The sequence below is a fragment of the Daucus carota genome, chromosome 6 (genome assembly GCF_001625215.2).
Source record: "Daucus carota subsp. sativus chromosome 6, DH1 v3.0, whole genome shotgun sequence".
NCBI classification, from domain to species: Eukaryota; Viridiplantae; Streptophyta; class Magnoliopsida; order Apiales; family Apiaceae; genus Daucus; species Daucus carota.
The window spans coordinates 4,326,801-4,345,980 of NC_030386.2; the positions used below are offsets into that span (position 1 = coordinate 4,326,801).

At 34.9% G+C, this 19,180-nt stretch overlaps 2 protein-coding genes across 2 annotated transcripts; both read right to left on the reverse strand.

The window, feature by feature from the left end:
- Window positions 1–4,279: 4,279 nt before the first annotated feature.
- Window positions 4,280–6,125, reverse strand: LOC108225648 (protein FAR1-RELATED SEQUENCE 5-like). The gene is made up of 2 exons (XM_064079555.1): window positions 6,115–6,125; window positions 4,280–6,026 (listed from the first exon to the last, which is right to left on the reverse strand). The coding sequence occupies exons 1-2, from the start codon at window positions 6,123–6,125 to the stop codon at window positions 4,280–4,282; spliced, it is 1,758 nt and encodes a 585-aa protein (XP_063935625.1).
- Window positions 6,126–8,303: 2,178 nt separating this feature from the next.
- LOC108228134 (beta-1,3-galactosyltransferase 7) lies at window positions 8,304–13,524 on the reverse strand. The gene is made up of 11 exons (XM_017403623.2): window positions 13,215–13,524; window positions 12,826–12,922; window positions 12,527–12,585; window positions 12,234–12,436; window positions 12,062–12,125; window positions 10,686–10,758; window positions 10,473–10,593; window positions 10,295–10,382; window positions 10,063–10,188; window positions 9,636–9,745; window positions 8,304–8,718 (listed from the first exon to the last, which is right to left on the reverse strand). The coding sequence occupies exons 1-11, from the start codon at window positions 13,301–13,303 to the stop codon at window positions 8,570–8,572; spliced, it is 1,179 nt and encodes a 392-aa protein (XP_017259112.1). The 5' UTR covers window positions 13,304–13,524; the 3' UTR covers window positions 8,304–8,569.
- Between the last annotated feature and the right edge of the window lie 5,656 nt (window positions 13,525–19,180).

Consider the following 19,180-nt stretch of genomic DNA (forward strand, 5'->3'; position numbering starts at 1 on the left):
AAACAGTGTTAGCAAGCCCCCAAAACTTTCATATGATTCAGTCAAAGTAAACCGCACAATTAGATATTGAGATTGATGTGAAAACCTTTATCGAGATTGAAATTATCAAGCCAGGTCGTTTTCGATTAAACAATGATTAACAGATAATATTTGAAAATATTCTATTACAAAAATGAAAATTCAACTTCTTATTATTAGGCACTACTTATTTGTTTGTATACCTATTCTGGCTGTTTGGATTACCTTAAAATAAGTGCTACTTGCTTAAGGTAAAATAAGTGAAATAAAAGTAAGGTAAAATAAGTGAAATAAAAGTTAGAAGTTATTTAAGACTTATAAAAGATTAAAATGTTTGGGAAAAAATAGAAATCATAAAACAAAAGTTAAACAAAAGTTAGGAATGTTGGTTTTTTATAAATGCTTCTCGACTTTTTACACAGACGGTGATTCTAATTTAAAACTCCAAAAACGGGGTTTTGAGTCCGCCCCAAACACCCACATTATCAATGATTAATGATACCTGCTGCAACTCGTGCGCTTGTGCAATGTCTTTGCCATGAGATACAACAGGAAGAAGACAACCTTAGTTGCACCCACACCTCACGATGTGCTCACATTGGCTTTAACATTGCGTTAACATTGGCTTTGGATGAAAATGAATAAGCGGATCATGTAGTTAAAAAAAGTAGAATGGATAAATTTGTACGAAGAAGATTATGAAAATGGTGATAAAAATAGGAAGGATTATCGATTCTAATTTCTAATTTAAATAGCGTAAAGAAAATTGAAAAATTATAAACATTTCACCAACATCCAGAGTATAAATTTTATTACATTCGCTCAACATTTCATTATTCATGTGAGAGCAGCCTCAGGGTAATTATATGATATTTTAAACTATAATTTTATAAATATGTTACAAAACGTCACGTCAACAGAGCCCAAACCGTTCCTAAAAAATTATGATTTTTCATTCGATCCTCATTTATAGATAATGTTTCCTCATTTTATTTTTTATAATTAAATATTCACTCTACACATTTTCTATACTCTTTCCCACTTTTTTAATATCATTTCTTTACCTATAGGTTTTGAAAATAACACTATAACAATAATAAAGAAAATTATTGGATTTGTCTTTGAGTATAATATCATGATTAACTAAAGGGTCCTGTTCCCTGACAATTGTGTGTCAGGGAACAGTTATCCAACACATCACTCCCCAGCCGTTGGATCGTTGATCCAACGGCTGGGGTAAAAGAAAAAGTTTTTAGCGTTCCGCGGTTTTTTTCGCGGAAGGGCTGTTTCATGAAGACGTTCCGTGTATATTTTCCGCGGAACAGCGAGACTTTTACACGCGTTCCGCGGTAAATATCCGCGGAACTATCAGACGAGTTTTAAAAAAAACAAACCGCTCAAACACACATATCAGTTACAACTCTTAGCAATTACAGACTATATCAAACACAAACACCCCTCCTGCGATCATCTGGCGATTCTCCGTTACAAAACACAAACATCTGTCTCTGCGTGTGTGGCTGCGATCGTGATCATCAACTAGGTGCGTGAGTGTTTTGATATCCCTCAATCGTTGTTTGTGCTTAAGTGCGTGTGTTTGGTGCTTGAATCTTTAGTTTTAACCATACATGATTAGCAAATTGGATGTGTAATTGATTGTTACTTGATTTGGGGTTGATACTAGTGTCATTTTTGTATTCTAAGTCAATTTATTTTGTTGAGTGCAAAGTGTTTGGTAAAATGTCTCAATGAAAATTTTGGTTTTTTTTGTTAGTTTTTGGTATATATGTCATGTATGTACATGGTTGTGTGGATAAAGTGTATATATGTAGGGATGGCAAAATTTTCCGAACCGATGGATATCCGACCGAACCGACCCGAATGGTTTTTACCGAACCCGATTTTTATGGTTTGGTTTCGGGTTTGGTTTTTATTTTTAAAAACCGATTGAATTTGGTTTCTAGGCCAACCGAACCGATACCGACCCGAATATCCGAAACCCGATTCGAATCCGAACCAAACCGAAACCCGACCGAACCCGATATACAATATATATATATATATATATATATATATGTGTGTGTGTATGTGTGTGTGTGTGTGTGTGTGTGTGTGTGTGTGTGTGTGTGTGTGTATCATATTTATATAAAAATAGTCATTATCACTAGATGAAAAGATATGTGTAAAAAAGAATAATTATATTGTTATCTTTTTTGTAAATAATTTTTCATCACTTATTCAAATATTGAATATAATAATACAAATTTATTTATAAATACTAAATACATATTCTGATAAAAAAAATAAACATAATCTAGTATTAAATAATATTTGAACAAAAGAAAAGTATCATCAAAAAATTTGTTCAACTAAATAAATAAAATAAAATCCATACAATCTTATATTAGAATATAATGTTTTATTTTCTTGTGTATAGCAATTAACTTACATTGAGGATATGTGTAATAAATTGAGGATATGTTAAATTTTGAAAAAGACTTGTTTATGAACCTATATTTTAGATATATTTTTTTAGAATTTTTTATATAGTTTTCGGATTCGGTTAAAACCGAACCGAACCGAAAACCGGTGGTTCGGGTTTGGTTTTTGAACTTCGGGTTTCGATTCGGTTCGGGTTCGGTTTTGAAAAACAGTATTCGGTTCGGTTTCGGTTTTCGTTAAAACTGAACCATACCGACCGATTGCCATCCCTATATATATGTCATGTAAGTTTTGGTTTTTTTGTTAGTTTTTGGTATATATGTCATGTAAATTTTGGTTTTTATTTGAATTAGTGGTAATTCTTCTAAATTCTATGATATAAATTTATCATATAAATTCTTCTGAATTAGTGGTAATTCTATGATCATATAAATTGTATGATATAAATTTGAATGAATATGATCACTGCAAGTTTGTTTGTTATGGCATATTGTGAGTTATTGGTGTCGTAAGTATTATATTTATAATTTCTTATGTAATCAAAGAGTTTCCGCTTTTATGTTATTAGGTGGTTCAGTGGCTTTCAATTTAGTTATCTGCAATGAGACACCATCAGAATTCTTTTAGTTCTTTTAGACATTGTAGCTTTAAATATATTCAGTCTAATGTTCACGTAAATGTTCATGTAAATGGTTGTCTAATGTTGATTTCATGTTCAATTTTCAGGATGGAAGATATTCTACCAGGGCCAGTTAGTCAGGAAGTTATCTTAGACAACTCGTATCATGTGAGTGCTGATGTTTGGGATGGTGTTGATCGGGGTCCATTGGAGTGTATATGTGGCAACCGTTCTATGAGGAGCTGGTTTCTTTCTGATGCTCAGAAGGAAATTCTACATGCTTCACTCCAACATCTTGACCGGTAGGCCTCTTCGTCAGCTGGGTACAACGCATTGTCTTCTTCTTCCGCTTGGGGAGGTGGTTCGTACATTTCTGCTAATTCGTCAAGATGACGCCATGCTTCCTCCAACTCACTGAAGGTAGGTGAATCTACCATTTCTTCCGAGTCCGAGAATGAATTGCTTACGTGTGACACTGAGTCATTATCCGAAGCGTCGGTCATTTTACCTACAAATTCAACAACGAACAAGTTAGTTACTACGAAGAACATATAAACCACAAATAAAACATAAGGGATTTGTAATTACAATTGGGCAGTTGAAGCTTTTGTTAAATGATCTTGCTTTTTTTTCGGACACGTTCTAACATGATGTCCTAACATAGTGCAATAGCGGCATTTTCTTTTTGCTTTTGTAAGTTCCTCAAGTGGACTTTTATGACGGTGCTCTTTTTTCCGCCCTTTCGTTTTCGACACCAAGGGGTCAAGGATACTCTCATGCAACTTTTCACCGCTTCCTTGTGTTGTTTGTGTATTGAATTTACCTCCTTCACGTTCTACCCCGTCAACGGGCATTTTCTCAATAATCTCCGTTTCTCGATTAATGACCCCAACGGCATATTCATACCGCTCTTTCGACGCGGAGCAGCTATGACTAAAAGCCATGGTAAGTAAGGTCATGTGGTTAAATCTTTTCGTGGGAGTCAACTCATGAGATGGTGATTCAACTTCGGATGTTTGATATGGCAACACGCCATCAACTCTATTGGCATCCCTTGTCCAACGCCGTTTCACAAAATGTTCCGGTAGTTCCGCCACACACCTCTTCGTCAACACGGCAATAATGTGACGGCATGGCATGCCAACATGGTCATACATTCTACAAATGCATGAACCCCGTAATGACGCCTTGTTGAATGATTTATCTCTGAGATGCACCCGTCAACGGTCTATAACATTTGTAGAATGTGTCTTCAACATCTTCCAAAGACCGATCTCTATCTTTCTCCACGAAGTACTTATTTGCTTCAACCAATTGTTCTTGAAATCTTCGAAACATTTCTTTGGTATAAATGGAAGCCGCGTGGTGCTCCAAGGCGGTTTTCATTTGCATGCAACGACTTCTATGATACGTATTGTAATCCTCATCTTTCTCACGCATAAATTGCCTCTCCAAAGCTTTTTGTGCACCCTCAACAAAATCCTTCAAACCGGTGCAAGAACCAACATAGGCATCAAAATAGGCATTCATTCCTTCACTTCTTGATGTGGTTTTCTGACCCGCAGAAAAAGTGTTTCTTGTGTAAGCCTCCACCCACTTATGCTTCAAAGCATATAACCCTTGAAGCCATGTATTGCCTTCCAAATTGTATTTCAAAATCAAAGCCTTCCACCGATCCTCAAACACAACTTCAGTCAAAGAGTGATAGATGCAATTGTTGAAATCAAATTTAAACCCTTCCTTTGAGTAATATGTTGCAAGTTTCTCGGGGAATTTGTTGCTAATGTGCCATGAGCATAACAAATGTGAGGTATTCGGTAGTTGTGATTCAATAGCCGCGGCCATGGCTTGATCTTGATCAGTTATGATAGCTAGGGGTTCTTTGCCTTCCATCGCCTCTAGCCAAGTACTCAAAACCCACTCAAAAGTTGTCTTCAATTCATCCCGCACGAGTGCAAAACCAAAAACTATTGATTGATAGTGATGGTTGACTCCGGTGAAAGGCACAAACGACATAGCATATCTATTAGTTCGATATGTTGTGTCAAACGCAACCACATCACCAAAATTTCGATAGGCCATCATAGAGCGGGGATCGACCCATACAAGACACTTCAATCTTTGTTCGTCATCAAGGAGAGTCTTGATAAAAAACTTACCGCCACTCTCTTCTTTCAAACGATACAACAAATCCAAACCGGCTTGAGCATCGTTTACTCCCATGTTGTCCTTTCTAAAATCGCGCACGACATTTCTTAAATGTTGGCTATTAAAACCTACTTGTTCCGCTCCCCCGTGCATTTGACCAAAAATATTCATTTGTTGTCTTGGTGGGACACCCGAAGCATGTAAGGTCTTGATTAAATTTCTTTGAGCCGCGCTCACATGTCTCTCCCGTCTTATCAAACTCATCTTGGAAGGAGTAACGACTTCGTGATTGTGTTCTAATTCCAAAGAGGTTATCTCCCAATGAGTTGATTTTTTCTTATTAACCACGTACATTCTAACTTTGCAACCACTTCTAGGCAGCACATCTCTACGCCGTTTGCCCTTAACACTCCCAACACTACCAATCAATATTTCTTCTTCCTCAACGGGGTTTTTCCCACGATTTTTACCCGCTAAATTACAGACGTACATTCGACCATATATGGATTTATCATTGACTCGCCTCTGCGTGTTTTGTATCTTAATTGCAAAACCATGGTTTAAAGCATACGCCCTAAATAAATTTTCCGCCCTTTGTAAATTAGCAAATTTTTTATTCAAGCAAGGGATACTAATAGGCTCATCTTCGTCTACAATATTATCACTACTATCATGCAAATTATCACTACTTTCATGCATACTACCTCTATTCTCATGCAAAATTTCTTCTTCATCTAATTGCTCACTACAAAAAAACTCCTCACCATCACTATCAACATTAACATAATCAATATTATCTCTATCATTACCACATTTACCATCATCATCATGTACATCAACATAATCATTTTTTTTTTAAACTTTTTCTACCTTCAAATCTTGCAAACATCTTATCCATTACAACACAACAAAATAAGAACAACACACCACTACAAATGGAGCTTACCCAAGGGAAAGATGGATCTTGGAAGAGAGAAATGAAGAAATTCTGCTGCTCAAAATGCTGAAATGAAGATATTTTTGGAATTGAAGTGTTGAATGATCACATCTAGGTTATAAATCATCAACTGCACCCGTCTGATAGTTCCGCGGATATTTACCGCGGAACGCGTGTAAAAGTCCCGCTGTTCCGCGGAAAATATACACGGAACGTCTTCAGGAAACAGCCCTTCCGCGGAAAAAAACCGCGGAACGCTAAAAACTTTTTCTTTTACCCCAGCCGTTGGATCAACGATCCAACGGCTGGAGAGTGATGTGTTGAATAACTGTTCCCTGACCCACAGTTGTTAGGGAACAGGACCCTTAACTAAATTTGAGTTATCTGTTATATATTTAGAACCAATTGGATAGTCGTGAAGATGGTCTAAATTTTCTATTTTTTATTAAATTACTAGATTGATTACTAATGTGTTCTTAGTGAGATTGATTAAAGTAATTATTACAGGCTAAAATTTACTTAAACATGGTGTTTGAGCTCTCAATTATTCCCTCAGTTTTTTCTATTTGACCTTTTGACATTGAACATACATTTTTAAGTGTTTTGATTAGTTAGTTAAAAAAAGTATTATTTTCTGAATTTTCATTTTCTGAATAAAAATATATAACTAAAATTCTTATTCAAAAAAATCAATAAAAAATAATAATTTTTACTATCAGATCAATCAACTTAAAAATATGTGTCAAAGGTAAAAAAAAAACAAAACCAAGAATACATGTAATCAGGTTCATAAAGATTACGAAAAAGTGAAATTATTTTTCTGAATTCGTAAGAACATGGGCAACATTATTTTGAAAAAGAAATAAAAACAATAACATGGGGAACAGCTAACGTGCATGGCGCATATGAGTTTTTCTTCTTTATTGACCAAGAACAAGACAACAGACTCTCATCACTTGTGTTCCACATCAAGGAAAATAAAGACTAAAGAGTATCAATTTTATATATTTTGTTGTCACCTTAATCTCCTTGCATGTGTGTTACTTTTAACACTACTGGTGTCTTTCAGTAAATAATAAATATGAAGTGAAGTTTACATCTCTACCAGTTCAAGGAGATCATCCTGCTTTTACGGGTTATTGTTACAACATATTTTCCGGTAAAGCGAGCTCGGCTTTCGCGGGTTATTGTTGTGAGATTCTTTTTACGGATAATAAAGATTAAATATTAATAATGCCAAAGTAATGGAACACAAATTATGAAACAAGTAATGGAAGAGAATGTGCATTGTAGATCTGATATGGTGAGAAATTATAATGCAAGCTTGTTATTTCTTCTTCATAGACAGACAGACTAACCAATCATAGCTAGGAATCTTTGTTTTATAATTCTTTAACAGCTCACAAACTTTTGTATCCATATATTGTACCTTTAATAATGTAAAATTGTCTCCATTATGTCTTGTTTTTATTTATTCTCTAGACTATACAAATATGAGTAATAGTTTATAAAGGGGAGGGGAAGAAATTTGAGGCTATGGAGATTGGAGAATGCATTTTTGTCACTAGCTTATCAATACTCAGTTTTATTTAGTTTTGTATTAATTGAAGTGATTAGCTTAACTAAGCAAGGTAATTAGCTTAAATTAACAAGGGAATTCTATTGTGGTTAGGGGTGTAATTCGGGCCGAGCGAGCCGAGTTTCGAGCCGGGCGTAATTCAAGCCAAGCCGGCTCGTTTAACTAATCGAGCCTAAATCCTTGCCCGAACTCGACTCGTTTAATTTCACGAGTCGAGTCGAGCCGGCTCGGTTAGCTAAACGAGCCGGTTTTATCAAGTCGGGCGAGCGGCTCGTTTAATTTTACATTTAATCGAGCCTAAACCTCTACCCGAACTCGGCCGTTTAATTTCACGAGTCGAGTCGAGCCGGCTCGTTAAATAAACGAGCCGAGTCGAGCCTACTTAAACGAGTTCGAGCCGGGCGAGCTCGCGAGCCACCCGACTCGAATTACAGCTCTAATTGTGGCTATCATAAATTAGGACCACAGGTAAAAGCTAGTACACACTTGTTCAAGTTGATCATACATCACTACATCAGAGATCAGACTTGCGTATACATAAATAAAGAAGTTCAAGGGCATGAAATGAAGCACAAAATTTCATTTTCTGATTAAAATTTCTACAACCACCAATCATAATGTCAAGCAGAGCAACTACCTGTAATCTGGAATTACAGTTACATAATTTATACAATTTTCCGTGCTAAATGTGGTTTATGAGTCTATAAAACCACGGCATCGATTTTAGAACTTCCTACCAGGGTAGCTTAGAAGGGCTGGATTCTTGTGTGCAAAAGATCATGCGCAAATATCAGAAAGAAGATCATGCGCAGATATCAGCAAGAATTTACAAAAGAGCACTCCATAGAGCTTCATCCCCTTCACCACACCTTTCGTGAACAAATTTTAGCTTCTCCACAGATTTGCAGATTCCGCTACAACTCCAGTCGAAAGATGCAACACATACGTTACCTGCCTGAGCTTTCCACTCGCAATCTGCCATGTCGTCATCACATAAAGATATACATGAGCAATCCTTTATTGTCCAATTTTAAGATTAAAAAAGCAAGAAGAAACTTTAAGAAACATAGTGATTGCACAACTTGACAAGTACCAGATAGTAAAGATCAGGAATATAATTTCTATATGTATTATTATTTGTGAACTTGACAATTCTAGTAGAAAATTTAAGTTGTGAAATTCTAAGTTAAGCAGATCAGGATGAATAGGATCAAAATAGTTTGCCTATAATAATTCTCTTTCATAGAATGTCTAATTATTATCTAAATCAGAGTGTTATAAGAAAGCTTTGAAATCATTGTTGCCATCATATAATCATCAGCCATAAGTTATTTAGCTATGGCAAGCACTTTAACATGAATTACAGTACCAGTTAAAATAGGGCAATTGTCGCGTCTTTCCTTTAACCAGAACAACAATTAAAATAGGGCAGTCAATGTAGAATTAGCTGGGGCAACCTAAACCACCCCTTTCCATTGTAAGCTAAAAGAAACACACCTATAATACCATGGATATGAATAGGATTCAGTAGCATATATGGAAACTACTTGAAAGGAAACAGTAGAAACCGTCACTTCTTTTCTTTGGGTTGATAGAAATAATTAAAAAAAAAATCCCAAGGGGAGTTGATAATCCTGGTCTGAGTATTTCGTATACTTTATTGTCACTGAAAAGTGAAAACCTTGAATTTTAAGAATAAACACTTTCATGAGGCTAGTATTAAGAAACCCAATGACTTCTGGAAGCCTCTCTTATTTAGTCATGAAGAATACCTAGTCAAGTGTTGGACTAAAATAAATTATAAGTGTCAGGCAAACCATCCCTCGTCTATCGGAGACTTAAATAAATTTTAACAATTGTTCGATTGAAATTTATATCCATAATGTTAGTACCTGGTGGAGTTCCGCAGCACATATTGCGGTCATCAATGTGCTCAACTTCAAGACCAATAAACCATGAACCAAGAGACACGTCTTCATTGGCATATTTGTGCAATATTGGCCTGCATCAAAATTACCATCTCCAACAGTTTAGGAACATCCATGAAATTGAAATACCATGTTATGTTATGTGCAAAATAGATCAACTAGTGTCACACTCTGAAAGATTACAACATTCTGGACATACAACCAGAATATAATAAAAAAAATTCAGGGTATCTATCTTTTTCATTAACGCAGTATAGATATTGCTGGCTAAGAACAAAGCCACGGTATTCCTATTTAGATAACCGAGCAGAAGAATAGTAACTTGTTATGCAGTATGCACATTTCAGCATCTATATTGCACTACACTGACTGGCACCAAAAATGTACTTACTGATTGATTGAGATGTATGTAGCCAAATCCTTTGAGATAGCATAGATCTGTCCGGTTGCATGTCTGAAGTATTTACTTCCATCTTCTCCAAACTTCCAGAATTCTGGTTCATGGTACTTGACATTTCTAAGTAACAAATAGAATGCCAGTTAGAATAGATATGAATTTTAACTACTAGTATTAATTTAAGTGAAATATAACTTGCCACCAGTATACACATTCTCAAAATTACTTTTGAGCAAGAACAGGTCCAGATTTCATACACCCCATGTATACTCTAGGCTTCGACCGATGACGGGCAAGAGTTGCAGCAAAAACACCTAAGGATTGAGCATATAACAAAGAGAAGTTAGACGAAACTGATTAAATCATCAAACAAAAAAGTCAGGGTTAAAGAGAGGTAGTTGTACCTAAATTGACATGGACATCATCGTCAACTTTGACATAGAAATCAGCATCCCATTTCGAAACAGCAGTGGAGAAAAATATCTTTGTTTTTGCAGATAATTCATGATATCCTTCAACATGCTCCTACAAGTTGCAACATGTACCAAAGTTCAGTAAGTTGCCAGTTTTAAATTATAACAATAAGAAAACATATTATGCTTCTTCTGCTGTATTACCAGCCTGAGAAAGTCCTTGTGCTGGGATTCTTCAGAATCAATAGCTCTATCTAAAATGCTGTTTGATGTTGCACTGAACCATTTGACAAAGATAAGTGTCAAGCTGAATGTTTTTACTAAATAAAAAAATTCGGCCATTTAATAACATCAACGAATTAAAAATATCAATGAATAAAGATTATATGAGACAGAGAGTAGACATGAAAGGAATATCTAAGCCGGAAGGTTACAGATCCTTTGTTTAAAACATATAAATGTATAGAAAATGAACTAAAAAAACACTCTTGGGAATCAGAAAATGGTAGCGATGAGAAACTTTCTGATGCACATAAGGTTTGAATGGGTGTTCCTGTCTAAATTTATAATCCTGTTGTGAAACAAATAATATCATGCCAGCTGATTTTCCATCAAGCTACCATATCAGTGACAAGTATAGTAGATTTACTGAATGACAAAATACTTCATAAGAAAAAACAAAAGAATGCTCCAAAAAATTAAAGCTTTATATTCAAATTTTGTGCATTCTTATGATGCTCCAACACATCACTACTATGTAAGGATAGAGAAAACAATTGTTTTGTCATGCTACGTCTGTAGCTAATTTATACTGAAAACAATAATAGTAATCTGTGCTCACTCATGCATGGGCTTGTTTTAAGTTTTACTAAAATAGTGAATGAAACAAGTAGTGTTCAGTAGCTGACGGATTCACACACTTCTTAAATGGATGGGTAATTAGCTGGTCTAAACTAGAGTAAAAGTGGATGTGCTCGATTGAATAAAAATTAACATATGCTCTTGTTTTGATTTGTATTCTGGGAATGGGGGTCCTTAACAAGACTCGCAAGTGTTTATAAGAATGATTGAAACATAATTATGAGCAGTTTCTAGAGTAAAAAATTCCCTAAATCACTTTAGTTCAAAATCTGATCACTTCTTTAAATTAATTTTAAAATTTATTTTCATTTCAAAAAAGAAAAATGTGAAAGTGATTTACCATTACAGACAATTGTCCAGTGTAGCCTTCTCCATAGAATCTAGAGGAATCTACTCTACATGGTGAATAATTAGAAATCGTGCCCGTCTGAGTTGTTTATTAAATGGAAATAGATCAAAATTGTATAATGTATGACAGTCTTAACTTAAGAAATTGAGATAAATACCCCCCAGGTTTTATTCTACTTCAAAGAAAAACTGCTAGCTGTCAAGTACTCATGGGAAATCTATCTTCAACAAGGACTTGCGGCACAGTTTTTTACCCGTATACCTCGTATATCGAGTTAAAATTAAATACCCATATCACAAAATATATTCCAAAAAAAAAAAAAACTACTTGGAAGCTGGAGTTCATTTTTTCCAAACCACAAGTAGTTTACCTATGTCCAATCATGAACCGGATGATGATTCCCTTCTCCTTCTCCAATTGGATAAGCTTATCCCCTAAACAAATTTAATGAACTCGTCAGATTTTTTCTAGAGCACAGAGTACCATATAACTATGATTTCACATTAACGAAGCAATTTAAAAATGCTGTAATTCGTTAATACCTTGAGGCATCCAAGTCTGTCTTACTGAATCACGCCTCTTTCTGCTACTAAAGGCAGTATTAATTCCAATGACTACAAAAGCTTTCTTCTTTGGCGGCTCCCCATGCGAATTATCCGACATTCCATCAGATTTGACTACCTCTTGAGCACTCCTACTCGCTGCCAACTCCATTTGAAGCATAGAAATTGACTTATCTAATGATCTATAAGATCACCCAAATATACCCAAACAAGTTACTCACACACTACATATCTCAGTCATACGAATCCTAACAAAAGGATTGAAAACTCACTGTATTGCATCATGGGTTTTATGAACTTCTCCCATCACATCCTTTTCTTCTTCGGGTTTCTAATAAAAGTACAATTAAGATTCAGCACTTACGCTTGTTCATACACAACCCGCAGAACATATCTTTAACATATAGATGCACATTTGGTCCAAACCAAGCTATAAATCTAAGGGTGAATTATAAGTAAACCTTATTATGAGCCGCTATTTTCGCAGAGACTCCACAGATTCGATAGCAATAAACAGTAATAAATACATGCATTCAATACAAAAATTTAACAAACAAGCTGCAACACACACCTTCTTAGTAGTACAGTCCTCAGAAATGATCTGCAGCTCTTGTTCCTGTCTCTGCCTTGACATCAGCTGACCATTAGATTCAGGTGGAGCCCACAACCTTAAAAACCCAGATCAAAAACATAAAATTAGACATCAATATCCAAAAACCCTTAAACATGGAGCTCAAATTTTGGCAAATTAAACACCTTTTTCATAAATAAAACAATGAAGCTCAAACCTTTACCCTCTAATCACAAACAGATCAAACAATACAGCGCAAACAAATCAAAATTTGCATTAAAAACACAAAAAGATTCAAACTTTACCAAGATTTGCATTAAAAACACAAAAAGATTCAAACTTTGCCATGATTTGCATCAAAAACACAAAAAGATTCAAACTTTACATACCTATTAGTAAAAAGCATCCCAAAGAAGAAGAAAGAAACAGAGAAAATGGGTATCCATTTTGCAGAGATTTTGCCACTGTTTCTCCTCATACTGTGTTTTTTTTTTTTAATCTTATCTCTTCTTCTACTTGGACACAAGAACCAAGGACATATATATATAGATGCAGAAGTATAGAATTTTGTGTGTATTGATGGGGTAGAGAGGAGGTGGAAACAAGAATCCTAGTAGTCTAGTTTAAGAGTGAAATTTCCAAAATGAAGAGCGTTTGTTGTCTTCTTGTAAGAGAATTATTAGTGCTCGGTTTTGTCTGCTCGGGTCAGATGTCTTAATCTCATCATCTTTTTACTTTCAAATTTCAAAATTGTAGATACTATGAAAATAACAGTATTCATATTTAAAATAATATTACCTAATTAAAAAAACCGGTTCACAGCATTGAATTATGTGCTACTCTTAGTACTCCCGGGTCCCTCCGTTTCTATATACTTTTCTCGTTTCAAATATCGGGATTGTTCATAACATTAGATAAATTACTAATTTACGTCTAATCTATAAGAGTAAACATAATCATGAGTGATATTGTTGGATTCGTATTCATTAGAGCATCTCCAACCATCTAAAACCCTTGGCTAAAACGTGAGTTGACATACTTAAAATAAAAAAATTTAGCCAACAGCTCCAAAAACTCAACTCCAACCATGCTCACCTGTTGTCTATAAATTTAGCCAACCTCCTATGGATGGCTAAATTTGTCGAACCTCTACAGGTCTGTAAGAAAATCTGTAGGAAGATTGTACATCATTTATTACCATATTGAACTGATATATTCTATTTTAACAATTTAAAATATTAATAACATATTATTTTTAAATTATAGCCAACCAATATAGCCAGTATCATTGAAGCAAAATGTCTTACAGGTTCAGCAAATTTTACATAATGTCTTACAGGTCCAATTTAGCCAATGATTATTGCCAACGCCGTTGAAGATGCTCTGAGTAGAAGTTTTTATATTTAATACTAATATAAAATTAAAGATATTAACGTTCAAAAATGCGTGTTGACTAAAGTAATAAAGAGAAACAGGAAAGGTATTAAGAGACGGAGGTAATTGTAAAAATTAGGGAAAAGAAAAACTCTAAAATATGTGATTTTTACGCCGGATCATTTTGAGAAGTTAATATATATTTTTTTTTGACAAATATGGCTTATAGCCTTACAAATGAGTATCTGTTCTAAGATATTCTCGAGATGAGCCAGGGTCGAACCCAAGACCTGGGACGACAGAGGATAAGCCATATCTGAATTTAATATGTTAGTTCGAAAAATCTGACATTTCATATAGATTACTACTCCCTCCGTCCCACCCATTTGTTTACATTGGGTTTGGGCACGGAGGTTAAGAAATATGTATAAAGTAGTGAAAAAGAGGAAGAAAAGTGGGTGAAGTGGTGGGACCCATCGATTTTTAATATATAAAAGAGAGATAGTGGAGTAAAAGTGGTGTGAAAAGGAAGAAAAAGTGATAAAGTGGTGGGACCCATTAACTATTTTGGGAAAGTTTTGTAAAGTAAAGAATTGGGTGGGACGTCCAAAAAAGGAAACTGTAAAGAACCTGGTGGGACGGAGGGAGTAAATTAATTAACTAAATGTCCTAAAATGAAATATATCCTAATTTCACGTGATAATAAGTCCACCATATTTGTCATACTCCTACTCCCACTACTTCTAGTACCCAAAAAAGCTGCTCAGTCAAATGTGTTGATCCATTTCCAATACTCCCTCATACGAAAATGAAGTATTAAGCTATATAATATCCCTAGACCAAAGAAAATTGAACAATTGGGGCCACTGAATAGTGTATATATAGCAAAGTAAATGCATATTTCACGAGGGAACTGAGATAAGCAATTTTTTGCTGATAAATGAGTTAAATATTGATTATATTAAGTAAATTGGGAAAAGATATTAAAATATGAAAATGTTCAACCAATATAAACAGCTTTTAGTACAGCATGTGATAGAAAATGTGGATAGTGTTATAAATATATTCTTCTATTATAATATATTAGACCATTAGAAAGAGAGTAATAGGTAACTACGTGAAGATTACAAGTACCTGAAAGACCAAAGGTCCATAGTTACAAGAATGTGAAAGATCAAAAGTTTATCCTTGAAAGGTCAAGGACATCCACACATATTATATTTATAACGCTTCCACTTGGATGTCCGTCAAATGAAATAATGTCTTGTTACAGCCTTCCTGGAAAAAACCCTCTGGGAGAAAAACCAAGCAAAGGAAAAAAAACATTTATTTCATAATGTGCACGTGATGCTGCTTCGTTTGCTTCGTTATAAACCTTTCTAGCAAAATCCAGTGGGAAAAATCATGGATAAGGGAAAAAGAGTGCAGCGTGCATTTGCTCCCCCTCATAATAATATCAAATAATATCTTTGAATTGATGAGCTCATATAGTCCAAAACTTTTCAAAGAGAGATGTTAAAAGTGTTTTAATGAATGCCTTATTTTATTATTTTTGTTCATGATTATTCGAGAAAAAATGAGGACTAAAATTTAATATTTTATTCAAGTTTGATAATTTTCAAAAATACATGTTTTAAATTACTCCCTCCATCCCACAATACATGTCACTTTGATTTTTTTCACGTAATTTGAGGTGCAAATAAAACATATGTCTGTATATTATTTTTCAAATTTTCTTTTTCTGAATAAAAATATGGATGTTATATTTTTATTCTGAAAAAGAAAATTTAAAAAAATGTATAAAAATACGTTTTATTTGCACATCAAATTACGTGCAAAAAGTCAAAGCGACATGTATTTTGGGACGGAGGGAGTATTTTTATTTACACGTGGCACCAGATCCAGACCCCCAGATCTGAGGGATGTCACAGTTGGTATCAGAGCTATAAGTTATAAGTATTGAAATCAGAGTGTAGGTTATAATAATAGGTCTAATAAAAAGGATCACGTAGTGTGACCTCATATAGAGGTATAATAAGACTATTTGGGGATAGTCTTTCTAAGCAGAATAAATGAAGCTAGATGATTAAGTTTAAGTGTTTATAGTTATAGACATTAGAATTTCTAATTCTTGTTCTTCCAGTCCCTGGTATATTGACCTATTTAGAGTAATTTCATATTAAGAGGGTCAAAATTAGATTATCAGAAGAACCTTAAAATTAGAACCAATTGAGATAGGACTAGTAGAGATTCTCACACATTCTAATGTATCATTTATAGTATATGTCAAGTGTTGAATACTATATGGAGAATCACCTTTTGATTCTTGTCAGAGATATATAGAATTGGTGAAAGAATATAAGTGTTAACAGGTCCGAGTTTAAAGCTTTGTATATAGTTAAGTAGCGAGCATTAGAGCTATGTAGAATTCGTGTTAGATTACTCGATCTATTACCTGTGAGTGAGTTTAGACGTCAACGCTCTAAGGTGATGCTTGTATAAAGTTGGATAAGACTTCTGACCGATAATGATATCAATGATGGGATCTTCGGAGGTTATTACGAGTCAACGATAATATACATTATTGATCACTTTAAACACCGAAAAGAAATATATAGAATCAAACAACGATCCATCAGAAGAGCAAATCGAGAAGAATCTTGTCAATACCTTCTGTATGTATTGATTTCTTTCCTCGTCAATGATTTGTTTAGACATCACCTTCATAAAGACATTCGATAAAGAATATATTTTTTCCTCTCACTTGAGTTCTCGGATGATACTTGTGCTTACTGTAACACCTTTAGAAGCTATCCAGTTTTAATAATTTTGATCTCTTTCATATTCCCTACTCTAACTGAGGTGAACAACCCTATTTATGGGGGACACAAGGATTACCTGTCTGTGTGATAGGAATAGGATGGGACGCCATCACTTGTGTGTGTTGTATATTACAAGAAGGTTAACAATTATTAGTAGTGTCGTAATCAAGACACGCAACACCAGTTCTTTAGATCATATTGATTTCTCAGTTACTCTTTTGTTTCAATCACACAACATTTGTTCCAATAGATGTAATCTTTCATCTTTGTATCTTCAAAATTTTTGTTATCTCTAATAGTTTGGAGGTATGCCAACCAAATTGCCAACATGAATTAAGACTTCGTAGTAGGAAGCACCAGGGGTGAAAGCGGATGACAATGCGGGTATACGGAAGCGATCAAGAAAAATTTTATATCAAAAATAAAAAAGCATTACAGATTATAGAGATCTTACGCTCCAGTTTGCTTTTCGCCGATTCCGAGGACGGAATCTTTTTAAGGGGGATAGATTGTGACGACCCGGATTTTCAGAAATTATTTTATTATGTTTGTTCATGATTATTCGAGAAAAAACGAGGACTAAAATTTAATATTTTATTCGAGTTTGATAATTTTCAAAAATACAGGTTTTAAATTATTTTTATTTACACGTGGCACCAGATCCAGACCCCCGGATCTGAGGGATGTCACATCTGATTGAGAAGTTATAACGGGGATAGTGTTGATCATACCGTCATTGAAAAACAAACAACCTTCAAAATTTGTTATATTTCATTTATTTGATAAGTACTACCACTTTTTTGCAACATATGCAGGTTCAATCCAACCACCTACTTTGACGACTGTGGTTTTCCTCAGTATCGCAGAAGAAGTCAGAAAAACGTTGTGAAGCGGAAAGGTGTTAACTTGGACACTTAGTATGTAGTGCCTTACAACAGAGACTTGCTCATCCGGTTCCACTGCCACATCAATTTAGAAGCATGTAATAGCAGCAGGTCACTGAAGTATTTATTCAAATACTGTTTGAAGGGACATGACACAGCAACCATGGTATTGAAGAAGAAGAAGTAGTCCAATGTGGCAGGATCTTCAGCCACTGTTAAGCAGAAGAGCACTAACGAGATCAGACAGTACCTTGATGGTAGGTATGTTTGTGCTGTTGAGGCAGCCTGGAGATTATTTGCCTTTGACATTCATTCTTGGTTTCAGCCTGGAGATTATTTGCCTTTGACATTCATTCTTGGTTTCCCGCTGTTGAGCGCTTACCGGTATATTGTCCAGGTGAGAAGACAGTGACTTTCAGTAGCAAGGATAGCCTACGGGACATTATTGACAAGGCAAGCTCAAAGAACAGCAAATTGGAAGGATGGTTTGTAGCGAACAAAACCCTGCCTGGGGCAAAAGATGTATCCTATATGGATTTCCCGCAACATTTCACATGGAAGCCGGATCAAGGGAAATGGAAATTGAGGGAGAAAGGACAGGTAGTGGGCAGACTTATTGATATTCACACGTCTGCCGGTGAGACTTATTTCTTGAGGATGCTTCTAATGCAATGCAAAGGTGCCACTTCATACGCAGATTTGCGCACTATTAATGGAAAGGTTCATACCAGCTTCTTTATTGTCCTAATTAGGCTTCTATGTCTATTTTAGTGTAATTCGATCCATGTGACTTGTCAGAATTAAGCTCTAGTCACTTTCAATGGATGTTTGCCTCATCCGTTGAAAATGTCTTCATCCATCAAACAAATTAAAGACTTTATCGATCGAGCGCTGTCCTAGTCTCATCAGTTGAATACTTCAGCTTCATCAGTTGAACACTTTGTCTTCATCAGTTGAATGCTTGGTCTTCATCAGTTGAAACACAGTGCAATCTTCATCAGTTGAATTGTTACAACTTATCAATTGAATATCCTTCACTTAGACAAAATTACATGGCATTGGATATTTACAATTGGTCATCCAATTCTATCCATCCGTTGACAATTCCAATGACAAGAAATACAACAATTACAACTGAATTTTGATAAAGATTCTAAATAAACATGTTACAAGGTGTTTATGTTATCATCAAAATTATTAATTCCTAATATATTGAATGATGATTTGGATTCAATTTTTATTCATAATTCATGGATTTGAGTTTGGATGAAGTAT